The sequence below is a fragment of the Helobdella robusta genome (assembly GCF_000326865.2).
Source record: "Helobdella robusta unplaced genomic scaffold HELROscaffold_23, whole genome shotgun sequence".
Classification (NCBI taxonomy): Eukaryota; Metazoa; Annelida; class Clitellata; order Rhynchobdellida; family Glossiphoniidae; genus Helobdella; species Helobdella robusta.
The window spans coordinates 1254920-1275352 of NW_008704216.1; the positions used below are offsets into that span (position 1 = coordinate 1254920).

The 20433-nt window shown below is 33.2% G+C and overlaps 5 protein-coding genes across 5 annotated transcripts in view; 2 read left to right on the top strand and 3 right to left on the bottom strand.

The window, feature by feature from the left end:
- On the bottom strand, positions 1–4828 carry HELRODRAFT_172303 (hypothetical protein; the record flags this gene model as incomplete). Its single annotated transcript, XM_009018970.1, has 7 exons — positions 1–1697; positions 2350–2503; positions 2687–2688; positions 2858–3034; positions 3597–4028; positions 4306–4491; positions 4780–4828. 7 exons carry the CDS (start codon positions 4826–4828, stop codon positions 1–3), a joined length of 2697 nt encoding a protein of 898 aa, XP_009017218.1.
- Positions 4829–7141: 2313 nt separating this feature from the next.
- HELRODRAFT_191663 (hypothetical protein) lies at positions 7142–11567 on the top strand (the record flags this gene model as incomplete). The annotated part of the gene is made up of 9 exons (XM_009018971.1): positions 7142–7389; positions 7691–7819; positions 8002–8083; positions 8187–8845; positions 9389–9508; positions 9711–9826; positions 10195–10243; positions 10329–10397; positions 10713–11567. Exons 1-9 carry the CDS (start codon positions 7216–7218, stop codon positions 11565–11567), a joined length of 2253 nt encoding a protein of 750 aa, XP_009017219.1. The 5' UTR covers positions 7142–7215.
- A 133-nt stretch (positions 11568–11700) lies between these two features.
- HELRODRAFT_99528 (hypothetical protein) lies at positions 11701–13816 on the bottom strand. Its single transcript, XM_009018972.1, has 3 exons — positions 13031–13816; positions 12639–12914; positions 11701–12377 (listed from the first exon to the last, which is right to left on the bottom strand). Exons 1-3 carry the CDS (start codon positions 13710–13712, stop codon positions 12124–12126), a joined length of 1212 nt encoding a protein of 403 aa, XP_009017220.1. The 5' UTR covers positions 13713–13816; the 3' UTR covers positions 11701–12123.
- Positions 13817–14291: 475 nt separating this feature from the next.
- Positions 14292–16388, top strand: HELRODRAFT_78931 (hypothetical protein; the record flags this gene model as incomplete). Its single annotated transcript, XM_009018973.1, has 8 exons — positions 14292–14468; positions 14614–14756; positions 14852–14919; positions 15205–15297; positions 15410–15466; positions 15619–15733; positions 15971–16053; positions 16270–16388. The coding sequence occupies 8 exons, from the start codon at positions 14292–14294 to the stop codon at positions 16386–16388; spliced, it is 855 nt and encodes a 284-aa protein (XP_009017221.1).
- Positions 16389–16786: 398 nt separating this feature from the next.
- HELRODRAFT_191665 (hypothetical protein) overlaps positions 16787–20433 on the bottom strand; it is a gene marked incomplete at its 5' end in the record, with an annotated part of 3741 nt that continues 94 nt past the window's right edge. The window contains 3 exons of the mRNA XM_009018974.1: positions 16787–17966; positions 18146–19537; positions 19664–19987. Coding sequence (XP_009017222.1) covers positions 17761–17966; positions 18146–19537; positions 19664–19987 — 1922 coding nt within the window. The 3' untranslated portion in view covers positions 16787–17760. The remainder of the gene's footprint in view (positions 17967–18145; positions 19538–19663; positions 19988–20433) is intronic.

Consider the following 20433-nt stretch of genomic DNA (forward strand, 5'->3'; position numbering starts at 1 on the left):
TTATTTAGTAAGACGTTTTAATTGGTCGATACATAATTTTCTACGCCTCCTCAGAGCTATTAATATCTCGTCATCTTTGTGTTCATCTTCGTCTGATATCTCCAGCAAACTATCTCTAGGAATGATGACGTCAACCTCATCAGTTTTGTTGCCAGAGTTGTTGGTATTATCGTTATTATCATTGTTTTGGTTAATATTGTTGTTGATGTTGTAATTTGTTGTGTTAGTTGTCTTTGCAAGAGCTGTTGTTGTTTGTGTTGCTGTTGTTGTTGTCTGTGTTGCTGTTGTTGTTTGTGTTGCCGATGTAGTTGTTGTTGATGGTTTTAATGTAGGTTTTGTCGATGTTACGGTTGTTGTTGTTGATGTTTTTAATGTGATTTTGTTTGATTTGTTGCTCTTATCATTTGTTAATGTCTTCATTGGTTTCATTTTCTTCATATTGTTGTCAGAACAATCCATGCTGGATACGCTCGTGAATGAATCGTCGTGCCGTTGAAGTTTGGATTCTTGTAGCATTTCACTTCTTTCGTTTGGAAGTTGAAGTGATTGTTGTTTAGGTTGTCGTTGTTGTTGAAGTTTTCGTTGATGTTGTTGTTGTTGTTGTTGATGTTTTTGTTGTTGTTGATGTTTTTGTTGTTCCTTGATCCAGTTTCCAAACGCAAACGTTGTTGTTCCGCCTTGTTCTGATTTGTATCTCAATGAATCTTGCTGTTGTTGATGACTTTGTTGTTGTTGTTGATGAGTTTGTTGTTGTTGCTGTTGATGATGTAATTGTTGTTGTTGTTGCTGTTGATGTAATTGTTGATGTTCTTGTTGTATCGTTGGTATAAAATAGACGGTATTTTTGTCTACCATAATTTCTTTGACTGGATATAGATCTAAGAATGTGTCGTCTCTTGATATTTTCGTGGTGATCTCATTATTATTGTTGTTATTGTTGTTGTTATTGCTGTTGTTGTTGTTGTTATTATTATTATAAATACTATTGTTGTTGTTATTGTTTTTGTTGATGTTTTGGTCACATCTCTTATGAGGACAACAACAAAACTTAATTGTTTTGTCTACAATATTTTCAGCACTTTTCAAGTCAGTTTTATTACAACGACAGTAATGTTGTTGATGTTGCTGTTGTTGTTGTTGCTGTTGTTCATCTTGCTTACGTTGTCGTTGTTGAAAGTCTTCTGGTGACATTAAGATGGGCGGAACTACAATCAAAGGCTGATAAGGATATAGTTGTTGCTGTTGTTGTTGCTGCAGCAGCTGCTGGTGTTGTTGTTGAAGCTGTTGTTGTTGCAGCTGATGCTGTTGTCGCTCTAAATTTTTTTGTTCCAACAAATATGTCTGATAATTTTCATGGAATCTCGACACTGAGAACGGTGACAATAGTGACGTTGGTTTGTTGTTACTGCTGATGCTACTGACATTGATGTCACCTTCTGTTGATGTTTGTTGCTGCTGTGACGTCACGAATTTATGCGGCGCGATATTTTTCGACGTCGAGAGCAAATTCTCCAATTTATATTTCTCAATGCGTCTGCTCCTTCTCCACTTTGCTAAGATATCAATGGTGCCATAGTCGTCATCACTGTCATAAACTTTTGGGAGATCATTACCATAACGTTTCGCGAGATCATTTTCGTCACTTGCGAGTTTATTTTTAGAAAGTGGACTTCCCCATTTTGATTTATTCTTATCTCCTGTAGACATTACATAAAATTTTAGGACTATTAGTAGCTATATAACTTTTATTATATTAATAACAATAATAATTATTATTATTATTGTTACTTGTTTGTTACTATCGTTATAAATATGAGCCCCATCATCATCATCAGTACCTTCATCATCATCGTCGTCGTCACTATTTGATGATTGAGAATCTTTGGTTGCTCTGGTTGATGTTAATGATAGACACTCTACCCTGTTGCCATTGTTATTATTATTCATATTATTATCAATAATAACAAAAATAATAATAATAATAATAATAAAATAATAACATAACAGAGGTTTCTTACACTTTATTGTAGATATCATTGGCTTTTTTCTGGAGTTTAAATGTTTCATCATCGTCGTCGTCGTCGTCATCATCATCATTAGTTTCATCATTATAATCTTTGATTTCATCATTATCATCACCTTCATCATCATCATCATCATTGTTATTGTTGTTATTATTATTTTTGTTATTATTATTATTATTATTTCTACTGCTAATGTTTTTATTGTTAATGTCACTATTAGTATTATTAATATTATTATTGATATTTGTAGCTTTCCTAGTTTTATTATTATCATGATTATTAGCTAATTGAAATTGAATATTTTTAGACCGTAAATTTCTTAAACTTTTTTCATTAGACACAATCTTCAATTCCCTAAAATTAGTGTCAATGTCAGCACTCTTGGCAGGATTTTCCACATATTTGGATTCTCTGTACGTTTTATTTTTGTTGTTCTGGCTGATTTGGTTACTAGTGGCTGACTTTCTGCCAGGGAGAGGCTTGAAATTAAAAAAATTTTAAATAAAATTTGAGAAAAAAATGATTTTTTAAAGATGGAAAATCTTGAATGATTAAATATTTTAGTTTGAAATTCTTTTTAGGTCACTTGTGATGTTAGTTAAATAATAATTGACTCTCTAGTCTAGTAGTCTAACTAACTCTTCTTCTTCTAACTAACTAACTGCTAACAGAAATAAAAAATCATTGTGTGGCAAAAAAAAAATAAATTATAAAATCCTGTTTTTGATTTATTAACTCACTCTATTTGAAAGAATTAATCGATTTAATAAGTAATCTTCGCGTTTTTGCATTTTTAAACGTTTTTTAAATCAAATAAATTGATAAAATTTAACCGGCAAAAAGTGAATTCAAGCGCAAAATTACGAAGTGCCTCAAAACGTTGCCATGGAAATAGAGATGGGCGTTAATGTAGTGTAATAGCATGATTACAATGACAAAAATCAACTCTTGTCTCAAACCTTTACTCTCTACGTAAGATTTAAACTTATATAAAATTTTTTTCTCACCCTCTACAGGATTGAATAAACATATATATATATATATATATATAAAGAGAAAAAAAGAGGTAATCAAAAAAGACTTTCAGAATCCGGAAAAATGACAAAAGATAGAAGATGGGGACTCTGTGACTAGCTATTGCCGCCCTTGGTTGGCAAACAGCAGATGAGATGATGATATATATTTATATTTAAATATTTAAATGTCTGTAAATATATATATATATATATATATATATATATATATATATATATATATAGATGTTAATATAGCCATCACCATAAGTACAAGGCAAATTGATAAAATGCATTAAAATAAGCAGTAGTAGTTGTTATTGTCTGTCGGGAAAATCATATCTCGTTATTTAATTAGGTTTTGGTTTGGCAAGTTTTTATTATTATTATTAGGGTTATTATTATTATTTTTATCGGGACTGCCTTTTCCACGTTGATTATTTTCAGTTTTCTTTTTTATCTTCATCGTCGTCGTCACTACTGTCATCATCATCATCTTCTTCATCATCTTCTTCATCATCATCATCGCTATCATCATCATCATCGCTATCATCATCACCAGTCTTCTTTGTGGGGCCATCGTCGGCTTTTTTATCACTCTTATTATTATTATTATTTCCAATTTTATCCTTATTATTAATAGTTTTAACGCCATCATCGTCGGCGTTATCGTTATTATTACCATTATTATTACCATTATTATTATTATTATTTTTTTTATTATCGCTATAGGTGTTTTTGTTCCTATCGTCGAAACTTTTACTCTGGCACTTTGATTTTGTCCACCTAGCAACAAAATTATCGTAAATTTTTTTACAGTCTTTGGTAAAACCCTTAGTGACGTCACTACCGAATATGTTGCTGACCGTACCGCAATTACCTTGCGATTTTCCGATATATAGCGATAATTCGATGTTGTTGGGATCGCGCCCTGATACGATTTTCCTCCCTACCGAATTTTGGCAATTACGCCATACTTGTGCTTTGCCATCTGTTGTTAGTTTGTTGTTGTTGTCGCGCATGTGTGTATGTGCGCGCGCGTGTGTGTGTCTGTTTGTGTGTGTGTGTGTGTGTTTGTATGTGTGAATGTGCATATTCATTATTCATTAATCGTATTGCTAGATAAATAAATTTGAAAGCAGATGACGATGAATTATTCTTTATACTGTACACATGTGTGCGTGTGTGTGCGTGCGTGCGAGTGTGTGTGAAACACGCATACACACACACTTCAACACACATGCACACACAGACCTCAGGAAACTCACTTTTAGAATTAATTTTCAACTGGAAAAAGCAAAAGGAGCCAGCATCGCAGGTCACCCATTTTGAGACATCGAAACATGGACCGGTGACTTCATTATTTCCACTCAAGCTCACATTAGATTTACAGTCCGCACACGATATAGGTTTTTTGGTATTGATGCCATCATCCTTTCCGGCATAAACAAAGCCTGTATTTACGGGAACGTTGTTTTATTTTTCAGTGTCAGAGAGATTTCTGACGGATCTTTCATAGGCAAATGGCAATGATGCTTTAGAGAGACAGAGAGAGAGAAAGAGAGAGAAGAGAGAGAGAGAGAGAAATGTAGATAAAGAAAGGGTAATAAATGTAAGTCTGATAAATTTATAAAAAAATGAAAGAAAGAAATAAAAATACTACAAACTCTTTTTTCGCAACAAGTTTCAAGCCAATACTTGTTTAATAATAAAATCAATGAAACGAGCAAGAGAGAACTTACCGTGATGCAGTAGCAGCAGTAACAATACGAAGGTTTTCATCACTACCATCTTCAAAACCATCCTATATTATTATTTTATTTATTATTATTATTTTACTACAATTATTATTAGTAGAAGTAGTAACTGTAGTAGCAGCAGTAGTATTGAAAGTCACAGTTGTAGCAATAGTAGTGGTAGTAGCAGTAGAAGTAGTAGAAGTCGTAGCGGTAGTAGTGGTTGTAGCAACAGTAACAATAAAAGTCGTATTATGAAGGTATTAATAAAGACTGTAGTAGTAAAAGTTAGTAGTAATAATTGTGTGGTAATATCAGTGCTAGTAGAAGTATTAGTAAGAATGTTATATTATTATTTGAATACTATAAAAGCTAAAATTGGTTTCGTTAGACTTTAGTACATATTCTTTTATATCTGCTGAGACTAACACAAGCATTAATAAAGAGGTATACAGATATATATACTGATGATATAAACCGATTATATATATATATATATATATATATCAAAGGATATATATATATATGTGTGTGTGTGTGTGCTGTGTGTGTGTGTGTGTGTGTGTGTGTGTGTGTGTGTGTGTGTGTGTGTGTGTGTGTGTGTGTGTGTGTGTGTGTGTACATATACATAAGCAAGTCGAAATATAGATTTTTATATTCATTTTATATCCATTTAAATATACAATTTTATAATTTAAACGATAAATAATTTGCCAAAGCCTTGATCCTTGTGACTGATGAGCAACTATATATTCTGGAATAATTTAACGTATAAATCCATAAATGTTTCTTTCGACTCGTATGCGCGCGCGCGCGTGTGTGTGTTTGTTAGTTTGTGTAAGAATATGTGCTTGTTTGAAATGCTAAAGCAACTTGTCAAATGTATTTCAATTTATCGATGTTTATCTAGTAGTAAACTAGTGAAAGATAAAATAGAGGAAGAGAGAGAAAGAGAGAGAGAGAGAGAGAGAGACAAAGAGTATTTTAGATAGAAAGTTGTAGATGTGTATGTATTGGATCCCCTGTGTTGGTAAGTTTGCAGCATATGAGATGCAGAAAGAAAAAAGAAAGAAAGAGTGAGAGAGAGAGAGAGAGAGAGAGAGAAAATAATTGAGTGAATGAGCTGGTGAATGAATAAGTGAGAGATTTAGGATGAAAATTATAAAAAACTTTGCACAGTTTAAATTATGAAGGTATAAAACACCGGGCTTGACCATAAATGATGATTTACACCTTTTCAACCTCCAAGGCACATTATTTCCAAATTAAAATCTCTAGACAATCATTTATAACAACACAGAAATATCGGGTTTTAATGTGAATTTATGAAACCAGTCCGATTATGAAAAGAGGAAATACTACAGATAACCCGACGGGGGCAATTAAAGTTTTTTTGGTCACATCATGCGGAAAGAAAGAATGGAAAATCTAGCTACTGGAGAGATTGCACAGAAAAGAGATCGCGGCTAACAATGAACAACATTCGTGAAGTCCTCGTGTCACTTGTTGAATATCAGCACACTACAGAGTGTTAAAGATCGGGTTTTGTGGAGGTCGATGGTCGCTAATGTTCTGAAAAGATAAGGCACGAGGGCACTAGAACGAAGAAGAATGTGAATTTGATCTTTGAATTTGAAATTAAAAGTTGAAATGTTTGTTTATTGCAGATTTTTCTCTTGAATATTATCATATTTTGAAAAATGAAATAACGAAAAATGACGAAAAAATTAAAATTTTAGACCCTCATGTATTTATGCAAATAGAGAAAAACTTAGATATTTAAGTCGTGATTAGTAAATACATAGTAGATCCTTCTCTCCAGTGACAAAAGTTCCTCTTCTTGCTCTTGACTTTTTCTCTGCGTTTGATACTGTTGATCATAATTTTAATAATCATAATCATACTTCTGGGGTACCACATGGTTTCATCATTGGCCTTCTTAGTTTGTTTAAATACATCTAAACACTTTATTACTATTCCTCCTATTATCTTTCCTGATTCTAAAACTCTTGATGTTTCTCACAAGTTTCGTAGTCTAGGCTTTATCTAGAATGCCTCTTTCTTCTCAGATTAATAGTATTGATAGAAGTTCTTACTTTCATCTACTTAGAATAAAAAACTTTTGTCTTTTCTTGACGATCCTACTTTTCTCCTTCTTGTTACTTCGTTAGTCTTATTTAGAATTAATCATTGTAACTCGCTTTACTATGGTTTATCTAATTCTACAATCATAGTAAAGCTCTTATAAATTAAACAAAAATAAAGCGCTATACTTTTTAACTTAATTAACGTTTTCCACTTTTAGTTTTTTTTTTAATAAACAGAGTCGGTATATTTATTTGATTTAAATAATAAAAATCTAATAAAATTTTTTAAAATTATTATTTCAGCAATTGTATTAATTTATTTTGCAGATTTAAAAAGTTAACTTTAATTATAAAAATGAACGAGTACTTCAGTTCTCGAAGCATGGGAATCTCCAGTGACTTTGAGGCACTGTGTGAGAGATTTCGAAGCTTGCACTCAATCAGCTATGCCGATTTCTTGAAGGTTTGGACCGACATGCACTTTGATTGCCTATTTTCCGGCAGAATAAATGACAGGGAATGTCGAGAGGTTTTTATTCTAATTTTTTTACTTTTTAATTGAAATTTATTTAATTAAAAATTATTTTATCATTTTTTGGCCATGTAAAACTTAAAAACAATCATTGCTAATTCATCTATTGTTTTATTTTTAATACTTTTACCAAAAAGTATTTGTAAATTTAACTGTTTTTTTTATGATATCTTTTATATGACTTACTGTTTGAAAGTATTAAATAGATTGAATTAACTTTTTAATCAATTAGTCATTTTTTATTTCTATTTGTTAGTCCCCAATTAAAAATCTCTCACCAAGAAATACCTAAAAATAGTTCACAGAAGAGTGCATGAAGTTGGTGTCGATATTTTTGAATCCCGTCCAGCCATTCAGCATCAGGGTATGCAGTATATATCTGTTCTACGCCTTGTACCATACACATCCATTTCAGCCTAAAGTGAAAGTAATTAACTTTTTATTCAACTGAAAGTGATAGTAATTTGATTGATTGACTAAACAATTAGTTGATTGACTAAATTTTTATTAATGAATTAATCCATCAATAAATAACTGTTTATGTTTTCAATCATTCATTTATTCATCCATTTAATAATTAATTAATTAGTTAATTAATTAATCAATTAGGTGAGGTTGACATTGCAGGAGTGGGAGGACTTGTTAATGTTTGTAGATGATGTCAAGCATAGAGCCAACCAACTTTACACACGTTGGATTTTTTTTATTCTGAAATTTTGGTTTATCTTTTTACACTTAATTTCTCTCTCTCTCAGCGCAACTATTCATTATTATTTTCATTTTTTTGGTTACAGAGCACCGTGAAAGGAATGCTATTCTCATCAACGACGAGGAAGCCAATGACGTGATAAACGTTAGTGGCTACAACGACAACAACAACATCAACGATGACATTATAAACATCGACGATGACGATGATGTCCGAAACAAAATCGTTGGTGTCGTTAAAACTGACGATGATGACAACAACAACATCAACGATGACAGCAATAGAAAAGTTAACGTTGTTGGGGATTGCATTAAAAACCACAGCAACAACAACATCTATAACATCAACAACAACAACAACATAGATGACGACAACATTGACCTTATCAGTAGTGTTGTTAGGGGTTATGATAATATTATCAGTAATAATAATAATAATAATAATAACATCAATAATAGTAATAATAACAATAATATCAGCGATAATTATGATAACAACGTTAATTTGAATAAGAATGAAAATGCTTACACCGGTATTGATAACAATAATGTAGCGAGATATAGTGATAATGACAACATGAACAATAGTGATAAAAATAGTAAAAATATCAATAACAATATTAATAATAATAATAATAATAGTAATAGTAATAGTCTTTCAGTCAATCAATACAGTGATGTGTTATATGCATTTAATTGCCTAAGAAGGCTCAAGGCATTTCAATTTGTTGCTTTTAAGACAGAGGTGTTTTTAAATTTTTTATCAAAAACCATTATTAATTATTTATTATTATTATTAATTTATTATTATTGTTGTTGTTATGGTATCAACTTGTAGAATGATGCTAAGTTCAACCAATTGCATCAGCCAAAATTTTAATCACGTTAAATTCCACCAATCACGTCACATTAACTATTTTTATCAGCCAATTGTATTTTAGCACCATCAACATTATTAAGTCACTTCCTCTGACTTTATTCAATTACATTGTAATGCTTTTAATAACTCCAATCAATCACTAACCTGTCTGTCATTCGTGCATTCACATGTTTGTTTCATTAACATCTACCAATAATGTCAAAGCTCTTTTTTACCCTTACAACTTCCACCAATCACGCTATAGCATTAATTAAAACCAACCAGTCATATTTCTTCATTTAAAATCGAATTCCACTCATTTAATTAACCAATCATATCATGCCGTTATTTTACTCCGAATAACGTCAACCAATCACATCAGAGCACCGCTTAAAACTGACCAATCGTATCACTCAATTTCAAATGTAGCTCCATTCATCGATGAGGTTATCTGGGGAGGTGTACAACGACGCTGAACAGCAGAAGATTGACTTCTTGATTAAAAGGCCGTCAGCTGTTTCGAAAATTTTCAATTCTGACGCCATAGATGTACGATTTGTAAACTTCATTTTTGTTTATCTCACTTATTGCCCGTTCATTTCTTGTAGTTAGCTCTGAAAATGCTGATCCAATGGAGTTTAAAAATCACACTTGACTGCAATCAGTATATAGACAAATACACTTACACAGACATACATTCATACATACATATATACATACAAATATATGAAAAAATTATTATTCCCCGAAGGAAATGTCTGCCATAGCAGAGGAATACAGCAGACACAAGCAACTTATATGTGACACAATATTCAACGACCCGTCTTTGAGAGTTGTCGATAATACAATTGTACAAAATATTACAAGGTGTGTACGTGTGTGTGTGTGTGTGCGTGCGTGTTTACGTGTGTCGTATGTCCGTGCGTGCGTGCGTGCGTGTGTGTATATAATTAATATGTGTTTCTTCATAACAAATTTGATTAAATGTGAATTGCAACGGTTACGTGTTGTTGAATGTCTTTTCAAGAAATTAATAAACGCTAAATGGGCAAAATCATTTGATCAAATTTGTTATAATGAAGACCTCGTTCCAAAATGGAATATTATATAATATATAATTTATATAATAATATAAATAATTTTTTCATATTTCGGTTATTCACTTTTTTTTTGCATAATAATTTATAATATTTCATAATTTTTCATGTTTCGATTATTCGCTTTTTTTCGCACAGAATGGTCACCTCGCATGACGATTGGAAGAAGAATAAATCACTAAAGAAGGTATAAAATAATAATAATAAATAATAATAATTATAAATAATAAATAATTGTAATAATAATAATAATTCAATTTTCATGTCCACAGATAAGGAAGAGGTTGGACAGCGGCAGCCATGTGACGTCTGATTCTGAAGTTGAATCAGAAGCCGACCAAGTTTGTTACCGATTTTTTTGGTTCTTAGGTGTCCAAGATGATTTGCTGCTGTGATAAAACCATTTGTTACTGATCTTTGGGTTTCATTCTTTCGTTCGTTTTTTTATTCGTCTATCTATCAGTTCTTATCCTCATTCGTTTATTCGCCTGCTCTCTCATTCACTTATCTTTTTAATCATTCACCATGATGTAATATACACACACACGCGTAAATTTGATTTATTTATTTCATCTCATTCATCCACCCAATCATTCATTCACTTACCTTTCATTAATTCACTCATTCATTCAGTTACTCACTCAAACACTCTACAGACATCAAGAGGTTCAACGCCAGTGAAGGAACCGCTGAAGACTCGCGGTGACATACGATCGGAGATCAAGGCCAAGGCATTCTCCTCGACTGCCACCATCGCCAAATACAACCAGCAGAGGTATAAAGGAACCCCCAGGAAAACCTTCCCTTCCGGCACCGCTCTTGACGTCAGCGATGGCGGTCTAACTAATCGCACCAACACTAATAATATTAGTGCTAGTAATGGCAAAACGAAGAATAAAAAGAAAAGTAATAATGCTAGTAATATTAATGATGATGATGATGATGGCGACGATGATGATGATGATGGCGACGATGACGTTGAGATTAGCTTGATTGAGATTAATAAAAGGAGTGGAAAGGGCAAAAATGTCTCTAACGGTAAAAGCAAGGGGAAGAAAAATAATATTAATAGCAATAATGGTAATGACAAAACGAAACCGAAACTAAAAACCTCAAAGAAGAAACAGAAAAAACCAAAGAAGGACGCTTCTTTCAAAGACGATGGCGACGACTACTATCATGATGTCGATGATGAGGATGATAATGATTGCCTAATCGAGATAACTCCTAGCAAGACTTCCTTCAAGAGAAAACGAGGCCCCAGTATGGCGTTTGAAGCCAGTGCGCCCAAAAACTCTAAAAGAACGGGCGTCAATATGAGATTGCCTAGCGCTAAATCGAAAGTCAGAACAGCAACGAAAGGTACTACCGCTTCTACTGCTACTAACTCTAACGACGACAATCGACAAATTAATAATAAAAATAATAATAACGACGACGATGATGACGATTTCATTGAAGACGATGATGGCGATATTGTAGTCATCGAAGAGGCTCTTATGAAAAAATAATAATAAATAATGATAATAATAATAAAAAAATGATAGTTAACTTTTTGTTGTCTCAAGTTTCTACATTTTTAATTTGTTAATTCCTCTGACGTTTGCTGCCATTTCACTCATTCACTTCATATTTGTTACTGACTTCTTATTATTTATATAGCAATAAAACGTTTCAATCAGTCTTTCGTAAATTAATAAATAATAAGGGTGATATTAATAATAATAATAATAATAACAACATACTAATAAGAACCGCACTAATATTAATGAATAATGCAAGTAAGTACAGTTAACTGGAGTAAAATCAGTTAAAATTTCAGCATTAAAAGCATCAAAGTTAAAACTTCTAATTGAAAAAATCTTGAAATGGTAAAAAAACAACGCAATGAATATGGGCGGGCGGTGTATAAATAAAATCAATTCTCAAAGATGCTTGAATGTGTAAAATTCTCCTTTCTTTTAAAGAAAAAAAATCAAAATTCACAGAGCCCAAGGAATGGCGTCACAATAAAAGAACAAAGATACTAAAATTTAATTCAGGAGAAAATATAAAAGGCCAAAATTATTACAAAGAACTATTTCTTTCAATCAGGTGACTAGAATAATCACCTTCAACGAGCACAACACTATTCCAGGCACCAGCATATATGCGTTTACTTTTGAATGATCGAAAAAATGTAATTTCTGTAGGTTGCCATCTCGATTCTTCTTCACTGTCGTAACCGAGTTGGCCAAACACATTCCAGCCCCAAGAATAAACTCTCCCATTCGCAGATTGGCAGAGAGAATGTCTGGCCCCACATGCAATGTCCGTGATGACTTTTGAAGATGGTTGTTCGGAAGTTGGTGAATCTGAATGTTTTAGAACTTCTAATAGGTGTGGAACTGATTGGATCTGAATGTAGGATGTAGGTGTAGATGATGATGGTGGTGGTGATGATAGTGGTTGTTTTGGCTGGGAGGATGATGACGATTGATGATCTGAATTTGATTTACCCTTTTTCACAACAATTTCTGGATATAATGCAGCATTTTGAAAAATTATTTCAATTTGAGGTTTGTCATCTGCTGGGGATGAACTATTTTTGTCATCATCATTATTGTTATCACCATCATCAACCCACGAGTCAAATTCATTTTCATCTTTGAATGGCAATCCCACTTGTCCAAAACGATTCCAGCCCCAGGAGTAGATGTCACCATCTTCACTAATTGCCAGATTATGCCAGCCTCCAGCACAAATTTTTGTTATCTTGGTCCCAACTAGTTTATCAATCATCCTTGGTCTCATCACAAAATCCCACTTGCCTATTCCTAACTGGCCTTGGTTGCCGTTTCCAAAGCTGAAAACCACACCTTTGAATTGTGATAATAAAAGTCTGTTAACATTTAAAATTAATATTGATATTTTTTTTTAATTTTCAATAATTTTCTGTTGAGAAAATGAATGAATAGTTAATGATCTAACTAACAAACGTCAGACAAGCAAAGTGTATGATTTTTGCCGCAGGTGACTTGAATAATTTTGGGTGTCCACAAATTGAACATGCGATCTGCATATTCGGCTCTCACAACAGTCACCTTTCCAGATTTTTCACATAGCCCAGCTGGCCGCTCTGATTGGTAGAGAACATTTGATTTTGATAAAAAAAACAAACTTCCATCCCCACAACACTGGACATCAATAAATTCTTCTTCACATTCAACAACTTCTTCGACTAGCCTTTCCCCGTCCTCAGAATTACACCTTCTTTCCATTAATTTTATTTGACGGCAGTCCCGCATGTTGTCAGTTGACATCCAAAGCAATTGTTCGTGAGAATTATACAAGATGTTAGTCGTACCGAAACATATTGAAGTAAATCTAAAAGGCACATTGAATGGAACTCCATTCCTTGTATCACACCATACTAAAAGTTCGTTCCAAGTGTTGAGTGCCGCTATGCAATTCCAAGATATCTTCACGTCGATAATGGTTTCGCCAGTGTTGAAATATAAATCTTCATCCATGAAATAAACCCTTCGGAAAGAGGAATCGGACAGCCGACTGCACTCCACATACCGGAGTATTGTCGGCTGGCTTATATGGTCCGCGTTCAGGCCGGGGTTTATCTGTCGACACGAATTGAAACCAAAAGCGTACAAAACCGACATTATTGAATGTTTGAAAAATTTATTTAGAATGTTATAGAACTTGTTTCTTTGAATGTTTGAAGTAATTTTTCAAAAATTCGCCTCACTCTGGTAAAATTTTAAAGAGGCTGTTTAAAAGTAAACTGAGTTTTTAATTTCGTTTGTGTGAATAATCTGCGTTTTTTCATTAATGTCAATACGTTAAAGCATTTAATTAATATTTAAATAAATAAAATAAAAAAATTTATTAGGTCCTATCACAAAAATGTATACCATTTTCATTTATTTATATAACAATATTTATCACTTTTACACCTAGGAGTTATGTTACTATAGAAACTATATCATTATTTTAAAAGACGCGGAAGCTTGTTGAATGAAATTTTGAATTAAAAACGCTTAAATGTCTTGTAAATATCAAATATCTCTGAGAAATAAACAAATATAAATGTCAGTTTTGTACAAAATATTTAAATAAATGTGTTAAAAATGGACACGAAAATTGACATATGCCGGAAAACGGAGTGGGATTCGAATTATCTGGACCGGGTTCCACTGACGGATCAGGAACGAAAAAAAATAGAAGAGTCCCTATTTGAAATGTTGAACGTCGACGATGATTACAGTTTATTTCTACTGGGGCAGTACTTTTACGAGCAGAAAGAGTTCGAAAAGGCCTACCATTACTTCGAGATCATGGCTAATAGGAACAATTTTCAGTCGAAATATCAGGCAGCAGTGATGTGCTATGATGGACTAGGGACAACTTTGAATCAGGTAAATCATTAAGTTTTTAATATTTTTATTTTTTTGCTATAAAATTGTTTTAACAAATTGTTGTATTTGTTAATAAACATGTACTTGTTTATATTTTATATACTAATTACATTTATTTAAATAATAAAAATATAACAACTTTCAGAGCAAAGGCTTTGAAATGATTAACGAATTAGCAACATCTACGGATCCAAAAGCGAGAAATCTTTATCAGGCGGCCGCTGTTAACGTCGGCAGAGCTTATTTTTACGGAGCTGGTACAATCAGATCTGAGGAACTGGCCGAGAAGTGATTAGTGCAATTAGGCATCATAGTTTATATAAATTAATTAATAATTTAAATAAATTATTCAACTCTCTCATTACATTGGAAAAACGTTTAAGATTTTGGAAACTAGCGGCGGACGGTGAGGAACAGACAGGAGCTTGCACGCTGGCGCAGACGACACTGGGTTATTATTTACTCAACACTATCGTCGCATCATCATCATCGCCGTCATCGTCATCATCACTGCCATCTTAATCATCATAATTATCATAATAATCGTCATCATCAATGACATCATCATCATCGTCGTAATCATCTTCGTCGTTGTAATCGTGAACGTCATATTCATAAATAACAAATGGAAAATTATTATTGTAACTACTTCATCGTCGTCGTCGTCGCCACCACCACCACATCATTATAACCACCACGATCGTCATTATCTTCATCATCGCCATCTTATTTATAGGTTTGTTTTATAGTTTGCCGGATCATCAGAATTTCGAGATGGCGTTTCACTATCACGATCTTGCTAGCAAGAAGGGATCTCTTGAGTCTATTGGTCGGTTGATTAACTGGTTGAATGTTAATTGGTCAGTGATTGATGGATGGATTGATCGTTTGGCTGATTGGTTGGTTGATTGAATGATTTTTAATAACATTTTATTTCTAAGGCGCCCTCGGAACTATGTATTTACACGGAATGGGAGTTAAGGAAAATGAAGAAAAAGGTCCCGTAGAAAAAAATAAGATGATAAATATAATAATTATTATTATATTAATTATATAATATTATCAATTAATTAATTAATAAGAAATTATATTAATGATAATATAATCAATTAACATAATAAGAAATATGATACCTCTAACAATAATTAAGGTTACCAATATTTGAAAGAAGCATCGACAAAGGGCAATCTGTATGCCAAAGGAAATTTGATAAATTATTATTACTTAAGGATGCTCTATACCAAAGCTGGAGAGCTGGCCACTACGTTATTATTATTTTTTATTATTAATATTTGTTTTATTATTATATTTTCTCATTTAATATTCACCGAAAACATAGACTACTATGTAATTTATAATCCAGTTTTGCTACGATTTTATGCGCATTATCGTCTACTTTACCTATTGATTTATGAATGAAATTGTTGTAATTGTGTTGGTTTTATTATTGTTGTTGTTATAATTAGATGTTTTTATTATTATTGTTGTTGTTATTATTATAGGATGGTCGATATAACAGATATAGCGTCGGCCAGCAAAGAAACCGGATGTCTTGAATATTTCATCAAGATTGGAATATCTATGGGTTTGTTTGGTTTTTTTGATCATTGTATCGAATCATTCATTCATTTATTATTAATTAATTTGTTAAGCTATTCACCCATATACCACTATCCTGATTATTCATTCGTTCTTCTTCCGTTCGATCATTCTTTCGTTTTTCATTCATTCATTAATTCACACATCTTCTCATTCATTCACTCCAATATTACATTTTCCAACACTCATTCACGTGTTATAGGTTGTTTTTTCTACGCCAGATGTCTCACTCTGGGGAGGGGTGTTCAGATGAACGAAACTCTAGCTAGACACTACTACAGCAGAGTTAGTGAATTACCGATTAGTGTAAAAAGATTATAAATAAACACTGCCAAAAAAGATAATAAATAACAATAAACAATATTTCCGGTTCAGGGGGTCCAGGCTTTCAGAACTTTTGGCTTAGGAGTTAGTACATAGATGAACAGCCAAAAAAAAAAAAAAATCGTAATAGTAACCACGGTAATCATAATCAGTAGTAGCAGTATAATAATAATATTCATAATAATAATTAGTTATAATATTATCTAATAATAATTATAATATTATCCAATAATAATTATTACTTCAATATATTCCATTACTATTTTGAAACAAATTCAACAGAGTTTCCAACTAGACAAGAAAATATGCGCCGAACTTCACAAACTCGTTTTACACGGGATGATCTAAAGGAACTTTTTAAACGAAATTTGTGACATTTTTCGAGTATTTTAAACTTTGAATAATAATAATAATAATTAAAAATTATTGTAACAAATAGAATAAAATGTTTGGTGAAATATTTATACAAATACGTAACTGAAATGATAGAGCATGGCGAAGATTTATATGAAAATAAATGACATGTAGTGATAATGAATGATACTAATTAATGATACGAATGAATGACAAAAATAATAATAATGACCAAGAAAATAAACTGCAACCAACGCATTGCAACAGTTTTTTTTAAATCAATTATACAAGTAGTAATAAGACAAAGGTGTAAAATGAACCATCTACCCATCTCATACAATCCCACAACATTTAGTTAATTTCAACGACAATCGAAAAATAAGATGCATGTTAAACTGTTAATAAGTACCTTAAGATCTTACAAAATAGTACACTTCAAGGTCCAAAAAAGTAACTGTTACACAACCAATCAAATCTTAAAATGCTTTAAAACAATCAAAACAAGACAATTAGCATTATAATCACCTAGATTAAACAGCTAAAGAGTACCTTAAGGTACCAAAAACCGGTGTACTCGAAAGACCAAACAAGTGCCTTTTATTTTTCATAAAATCATAGAATGCTGTACATGCAACTAACCACACACACGTCACGCGTATATACACACACACACGCATACACAAACATGTTCATTTTAAACATTGATCCCTAAACTGAAAACATATAATAAAAGCCAATAATAAAACAAACAACAACAACAACACACGTTTAGACGACAATTTCCCCGAGATACGTTTGGCTACCTATGATGAAACCGAAATACCCCTCGACGCCATTCACATCTGTCACTCGCCTCAGTATCACCCAACCCCGCTTTCACTTTGTCCATCTCCACCTGCTCTCTCCATCTCAATTGTGGATAATAAATAGCCAATGATAAAACAAACAACCTAAAATAATAGCAATAAAATCAAATAATAATTAATTAAATAATTAATATATAATAATCTTCTATCTATTTGTTTGTACTCGAGCCAGCTGATTGTGAGCCAGGTGTAGCAGAAGTTGTGGTGGCGGGCCGCTGTCCACTACCAACAGCCCCACTCATATAACCGCACATTCCTGGATATCCATATCCCATGCTTCCATAATAATTATTCCACGTATTCCACGCACCATACTGGCTTGGGTCGGGTGGGGGTCCAGGCACTGGAGGCATAGCTGAATTAGGAAATATTTTTGGTTAGGGTTAAGGTTATAACATAATCTTGGTTTTTGTTAAAATACATTTAAAGATTCAAAAAATCATCTGAAATTAATATATTTTAATCTTGATTGTAAAGTATGACTGAATATGAAAGAGCACTGTAAAATGGAAAGACCTAAGCAATGGAACATACCGTATGGATTAGGATATGACATTGGGGGCATGATGGGAGGATTAATTGGAAGAGGAGCACCAACATTGTATGGATTTGTGACTCTTGAGTTGTAGGCTGCCATGTAATTATTACCCGAACCCGATGATATGTTAGCACTGCCAGCTGAGTAGCTGCTAGTGTTGGTTTGGTGGCTACTACTGTTAGCTGAGTAGCCGCTTCTGTCAGATGAATAGCTGCTGCTGTTAGCTGTGTAGCTGCTATTAGCTGGGTTAGTAGCTGTGTAGTTAGTGGAATAATTAGTAACTGAATAGCTGCTTGAAGAAGATGGCGGTGCATTGTAAGCGGGCATGTTATATCCAGTGGAGGTGCCGTAATTGTAAGTGGATGCCTGTTTGTTTGTGTCGTAGTTAGAAGTTGTTTGCATTTGTTGGTGCTTTTGTGGATGCTGTGGGGGAGGAGGAGGAGGAGGAGGGGGCTGTTGTTGCTGTCGAGGAGGAGGGCAGCCCGATTGCATTGGTGGCCGAGACATTTGATTCATCTGGGGGTTGCTGGTACTTGTGTTGTTGTTCGTATTACTAGCTGTTGGGTTATTGGAATTTTGGTTGACGTTCAAGCTGGGCCCAAATCTTGATGGTCTTTTCGGTTGGTTCTGACTGCTTAGTAGATTAGATGCACTAGATGGAGGTCCGTTATTTATGCCAGCGCATGCTAAAAATTGAGGATCAATGAGAGGTTTTATGCCACCCCCACTGCCATAATTATCACTCTTATTGTTGAAATTGTTATCAAAGTTGTTTGCACCAGCTAAATTTCCAGCACTACCAAAACTGTTTCTGTAGTTATTTCTATTATTCCCTCCTCCGAAGTTATCCTTGGAGTGCCTACGATCACCACCATCCCTGCTGTAATAGTCCCTTCTGTCCCAATCTCTACCACTTCCTCTGTCCCTATCTCGACTACCACCTCCTCCTGAATATCTATTTTGATCTCTGTCCCTGTTATCTCGGCCACCACCACGATCATCTCGACGATTGAAATCTCGTCTGAATCCTCCTCCTCCTCTATCTCTACTACTGTCTCGTCTGTCACCTCTCCTTCCTCCACTATCTCTCCTATTGTGATTGAATGGATCACTTCTGCCGTGATTTCTGCTGCCACCAGAGTCACCTCCACTCCGTCGTCTATCACCATCTCTTGATCTGTCTCGCCTGCCAAAGTCTCTTTGATAACCACTGTCTCTTCTATCTCGATTTGAAGAGGTGCGACCAAACCTGCGCGGTCTACTATCTCCTGATTCGTCGTCGCTAATGTACGGACAGGACTCCTCGTAGGATTTTTTAGTAGTGTCGAATTGCGAGAAGCCCATTATGGTGGCGAGATTTTCATCAAGAGGTGCTAACAATTCGATATCTGTAAACAATTAAACAACATTCAAAATGGTGTTTTCACATTAAAATACGTTAAAAAAAACAAAACAAACAGAGTTAAGAATGAAATTATGTAAACAATCATCAGCATACAACAACATCAGCTTACCATCTGAAGAGCGTTTTCTCTGTTTTGAACCTTTTTTGGTTTTGTTGGGACTATATGACCTTGACCTAGTTGACCTACTTCTAGAACGTTTATTATTTGCTGGTGATGGAGATCGAGATTGGGGCCGGTTCTGTAAGTTGCTCTGTTCCTCTTCTTTGGTTGTTGTCCTAATTTCATCACTAATTTCTATTTGGTTATCATTTTTTTGTGGATTCTTTTCTTCATTATTACTTTCACAATTGATGTTGTTGTCATCATTGCTGTTGTTGATGTCATCATTGTTGTTGTTGTTTTCATTAGAAGCCTTATTGACTTCTAAAATTTCTTTATGAGTGAAAAAAAATTTATGAGTGAAAAACAAATGTTTGTAACTAATTCATTAAATAACTCAGTTTAGCTTTATTGTATACCTAAATAATTCAATTCAATTTTTTTTGCTTTTACCTTTTAACAATAATATAACTTATAATAACTATAAATAACAATATCAATAGTTTTATAAAATAGTTTTAACTATAACATTCCTTTTTATAAACTAATATTTGTGTTGTTTTATCAATCAAATTGACAAACGAAAAAGAAAAATTAAACATTTCAGTCTAGTTCCTAAATCATAGAGTCTATCTATGTCTACCTATCTACTACTAATTCATGTTGCAAGTTCTGATTGAAATTTTCAAATTCAAATTTCAAACTCTGACAAAATGACATTTCGTTTCAAAATCTCCGGCTGAATTCATAACAAAAACTAAATGAATCAAAATTAGGAA